Raw genomic sequence first — 5000 nt, 5'->3', positions numbered from 1 at the left:
ATACAGTGCATAGTGTATGTTCTCAAATATTGAAATATATCATACTACTGTCAATATGAAACTGTAATTCTAATAGAGATACACATAGCAATAACTGGGAGAAATGCTCTTTACCAAAGGGAGCATATTAACATATATCTTAAATATTTTTATATGATCATTGATTGTGAATTTTAAAAATGTCACAGATGAACCAGAAAGAGAGCTGAAACAAGAAAACAAGATCACACACTCAAAGAGAGAGAGACAGACAGACAGACATAGACAAATAGATAGAGAGAGAGAGAGAGACACAGAGAGAGAGAGACATTTACACACACACACACACACACAGTGAGAGAGAGAGAAAGAGAGCATACAGACAAAATGAGAGCTGTCCTGGTAGACTTATCAATAAAGGAAGTGAAACACACACACACACTCACACACACACACACACACACACACAGAACCTCCATCTTTGTCCATCACGACCATTCCGATAGTTCCCCCAGTGTACAACACCAGCACACGGGCCACCGATTCCTCCGGCACAGAATCCACTGACAAAGCCTGGCGTACTGCATGTGCGTCCATTTTCTGAGATAACTGCCGCATCGCTTGCACGTGTTCTTGATCCATTTCAACACTCATCTTGAACAACGCTCACAGTTCTTCCTCAGCCTCTGTTGTTAACTTGACCGTCTTCTCACTCTAGAACTTATTAACAGGTCAATCTGACCTTCACGAACAATGACAGACACATTGCACGTAGAATTCAAACACACCGTCAGCTTTCACGTTTCCTGTTGTCCCTGGGTGGTTTTTATTTTATTTCTTTCTTTTTTTTTAATGTTGATCTTTCTCTCACAAGCTGTGCCGCTGTGCTAAATATACCATGCGAACGACAGCGGCAAAAGGCACGACCGACACAGAATTATCCCACTATATGCACAGTAGCTCTGCAGAGTGCAATGCACAAAGTTAACCAATCATGGCTGGCCAAAATAGTCCAGTCAGTGGAAAGAATGGGGTGCGGAAACTAAATGGTACAGAAACGAAATTATACGTATATGACAGAATAAATGGTGTCTACCAAAATCGCGTAATTTGGTTTTGAAAACGTGCTACTTTCATCCCGTCTGGCTTTCTCAGGCGCCACCGCGCTATGGAACTCACTCCCACTGAAAAACAATTAAACAACACCCGATGATTGACTAACCACCTGAAAAAAACATTACCTTTCCCACCTTATGCCATAATGTGTTATGTAAATTGTCCATTTTATTCATACTGTTTCTCACTTGTGTACCGGGCTGAATTAGCTTTATGATTTGCCATCCAAGGTGTTTGAACTACATTTGATGTTGCTGATGAAGCAGATATAAATTATGTAAAATGTCATAGAGTGAAATTGTAAAAATGTCAATGACCTTGTATTTGTGAAAATGATTTTCCACAGTGTGATGTAACCTTATTCAAATAAAACTCCTGTTGTTGTTTTTTCAAAAAAGTGTGTGTGTGTGTGTGTGTGTGTGTGTGTGTGTGTGTGTGATCATAATGAATACCAAAATACCACAGGGACGTGATATGGGAAAGCCCACAAAAATACCACTGGGGACATGGGACAGCCCATCCGAGTCAAACTACCACTTCAGACATGGGACAGCCCATCAAAATACCACATGGGACATGGGACAGCCCATCAAAATACCACATGGGACATGGGACAGCCCATCAAAATACCACTTGGGACATGGGACAGCCCATCAAAATACCACTTGGGACATCGGACAGCCCATCAAAATACCACTTGGGACATCGGACAGCCCATCAAAATACCACATGGGACATGGGACAGCCCATCAAAATACCACTTGGGACATAGGACAGCCCATCAAAATACCACATGGAACATGGGACAGCCCATCAAAATACCACTTGGGACATAGGACAGCCCATCAAAATACCACATGGAACATGGGACAGCCCATCAAAATACCACTTGGGACATAGGACAGCCCATCAAAATACCACATGGGACATTGGACAGCCCATCAAAATACCACAGGGACATGGGACAGCCCATCAAAATACCACATGGGACATAGGGACAGCCCATCAAAATACCACATGGGACATGGGACAGCCCATCAAAACACCACATGGGACATGGGACAGCCATCAAAATACCACATGGGACATGGGACAGCCATCAAAATACCACATGGGACATGGGACAGCCCATCAAAATACCATGGGACATAGGAAAGCCATCAAAATACCACATGGGACATGGGACAGCCCATCAAAATACCACATGGGACATGGGACAGCCCATCAAAATACCACTTGGGACATAGGACAGCCCATCAAAATACCACTTGGGACATAGGACAGCCCATCAAAATACCACATGGGACAGGACAGCCCATCAAAATACCACATGGAACATGGGACAGCCCATTAAAATACCACTTGGGACATAGGACAGCCCATCAAAATACCACATGGAACATGGGACAGCCCATAAAAATACCACTTGGGACATAGGACAGCCCATCAAAATACCACATGGAACATGGGACAGCCCATCAAAATACCACTTGGGACATTGGACAGCCCATCAAAATACCACAGGGACATGGGACAGCCCATCAAAATACCACATGGGACATGGGACAGCCATCAAAATACCACATGGGACATGGGACAGCACATCAAAATACCACATGGGACATGGGACAGCCATCAAAATACCACATGGGACATGGGACAGCCCATCAAAATACCACAGGGACATGGGACAGCCCATCAAAATACCACATGGAACATGGAACAGCCCATCAAAATACCACAGGGACATGGGACAGCCCATCAAAATACCATGGGACATAGGACAGCCCATCAAAATACCACATGGGACATGGGACAGCCCATCAAAATACCACATGGGGCAGCCCATCAAAATACCACATGGGACATGGGACAGCCCATCAAACACCACATGGGACATGGACAGCCATCAAAATACCACATGGGACATGGGACAGCCCATCAAAATACCACATGGAACATGGAACAGCCCATCAAAATACCACAGGGACATGGGACAGCCCATCAAAATACCATGGGACATAGGACAGCCCATCAAAATACCACATGGGACATGGGACAGCCCATCAAAATACCACATGGGGCAGCCCATCAAAATACCACATGGGACATGGGACAGCCCATCAGAACACCACATGGGACATGGGACAGCCCATCAAAATACCACATGGGACATGGGACAGCCCATCAAAACACCACATGGGACATGGGACAGCCCATCAAAATACCACATGGGACATGGGACAGCCCATCAAAATACCACTTGGGACATGGGACAGCCCATCAAAATACCATGGGACATGGGACAGCCCATCAAAATACCACATGGGACATGGGACAGCCCATCAAAATACCACATGGGACAGCCCATCAAAATACCATGGGACATGGGACAGCCCATCAAAATACCACATGGGACAGCCCATCAAAATACCATGGGACATGGGACAGCCCATCAAAATACCACCAGACCCCATATGGTTTTCATGTGGTAAGCACATTTGACATGGGGTTTTGATGGGCTGCCCATCACAGATATGGGATCACCCACTGGGATCCCAGCAGAAACCCATGTGGGTCCCACTTAGAAACCCTGTTGCGAATCTTAGTGGGGCCCACCTGTGTTAGCCCAAGTGGGGCCCATCTGGTTAACCATGTGGGACCCATGTGGGGCCCATTTGGCTCTGCTTTCTGAGTGTTGACTGAGAACCTCCTCAGTTCACTCCCATGACTTAATTCCTCTCTCTCTCTCCAGTGTTTTTCTTTTTTTTTCTTTTTTTTTCTTGCTGCCCCGTCATCTGCCCCGTTTCAGTGGCATTACTCCCACGCCGCTCATTCCGAGTCCAAGTCACCGCGGCACACACGGCCACACCCGCGTTCGTCCATCACATTCCCAGCGTCAGCACTCCACAGGGAACCATCGATGTTAGGTCGCCAGGAGGCCACACACCAGAGGAGACCCCAGTGCACTGCTGCTGAGTCACTTCTGTGGTGCTCAGTGGTGCCTGCTAGTAGTTCTTATCTAGCTTACTTAGGACACCACCAACTAAGCCCCCTACTGACGACAATACTGGCTTAGCCATGGAGCCAGACTGAGTGAGCGGCGTTCCTCCCAGCCGCGTGGAGACCGCCACCGACCACGTCCATCCAACGGCAGTCCCCCATGAATCCGCCGACTGACTGATCGAAGACCTTGACAAGACTCACCCCAAGCACGGGAGCGGAGGGGTATCGAAACTGAGGTCACCATCAACAGCGGCAGGGCATGGAAGACTGGGGGCACAGACTTTGGGACTTTTTTTTGTTTATATTGGTAATGATGCAGGATGAGGAGGAGGAGGATGACGACGATGATGATGATGATGTTGCTATGGAGGTCCATTTTGGTTTGGGACTATGTGACAAGTCTGTACTCTACGCTTCCTTTCATAATGATATCCCGGTGTCAACCAGGCCCAAGAGATGCAGACACTTGCAGTGTTGGTCAGGTAATTTGAGCAACACACCCGTAAACTGGATTAAGTGGGAAGTGGATGATACTTGACTGCCGGTGTGATCCCAGTCTCCCCATTTAAGCCCATAGCACACTCAACTCTGAGTATGAGCCGGTGTAGTATCCCAGATTGTCTCCCACCTGATAACGTCCCCGGGGGACTAATTGACCGCTGGAAATGTCCCCTGCGGACATTGTTAGCGGCCAAAATGTCCCCTTTGTTGGGTTTTAGCCTCGTTCTGAAATGTCCCGCTTACCCTGAAAATGTCCTCCCCATGTAGACTATCTCGTAACGTCTCCTTTGCCAGAAAAGTGTGTGTGTTTGTCTGTGTCTGTGTATCTGCGTGTGTATGTCTGTGTGTGTAGTTGTACTGAAGTGTCGGAGGTGTGTGTGAGGGTGGGGTGGGGTGGG

General features: G+C 47.1%; 1 protein-coding gene across 5 annotated transcripts in view; it reads right to left on the bottom strand.

Moving 5' to 3' along the window:
• The window catches only part of LOC143281304 (L-asparaginase-like), a 48324-nt gene that overhangs the window by 41035 nt on the left and 2289 nt on the right, over positions 1-5000 (bottom strand). For 4 of the 5 annotated variants that reach the window (XR_013055115.1, XM_076586480.1, XM_076586479.1 and 1 more), the window contains exon 1: positions 453-915. The exons of the other annotated variant lie outside the window; for it this stretch is intronic. Coding sequence is in view for 3 of the 4 variants with exons in the window: in XM_076586480.1 (XP_076442595.1) it covers positions 453-633 (181 nt within the window). In the remaining variant the exon portion in view is untranslated. Of the gene's footprint in view, positions 1-452; positions 916-5000 lie in introns of those variants that run through there. 5 annotated transcript variants of the gene reach the window in all.

This window comes from Babylonia areolata, chromosome 4 (assembly GCF_041734735.1).
Source record: "Babylonia areolata isolate BAREFJ2019XMU chromosome 4, ASM4173473v1, whole genome shotgun sequence".
NCBI classification, from domain to species: Eukaryota; Metazoa; Mollusca; class Gastropoda; order Neogastropoda; family Buccinidae; genus Babylonia; species Babylonia areolata.
Note: the sequence above shows the minus strand (reverse complement) of the source record. Positions and strands in the feature narration are given on the sequence as shown.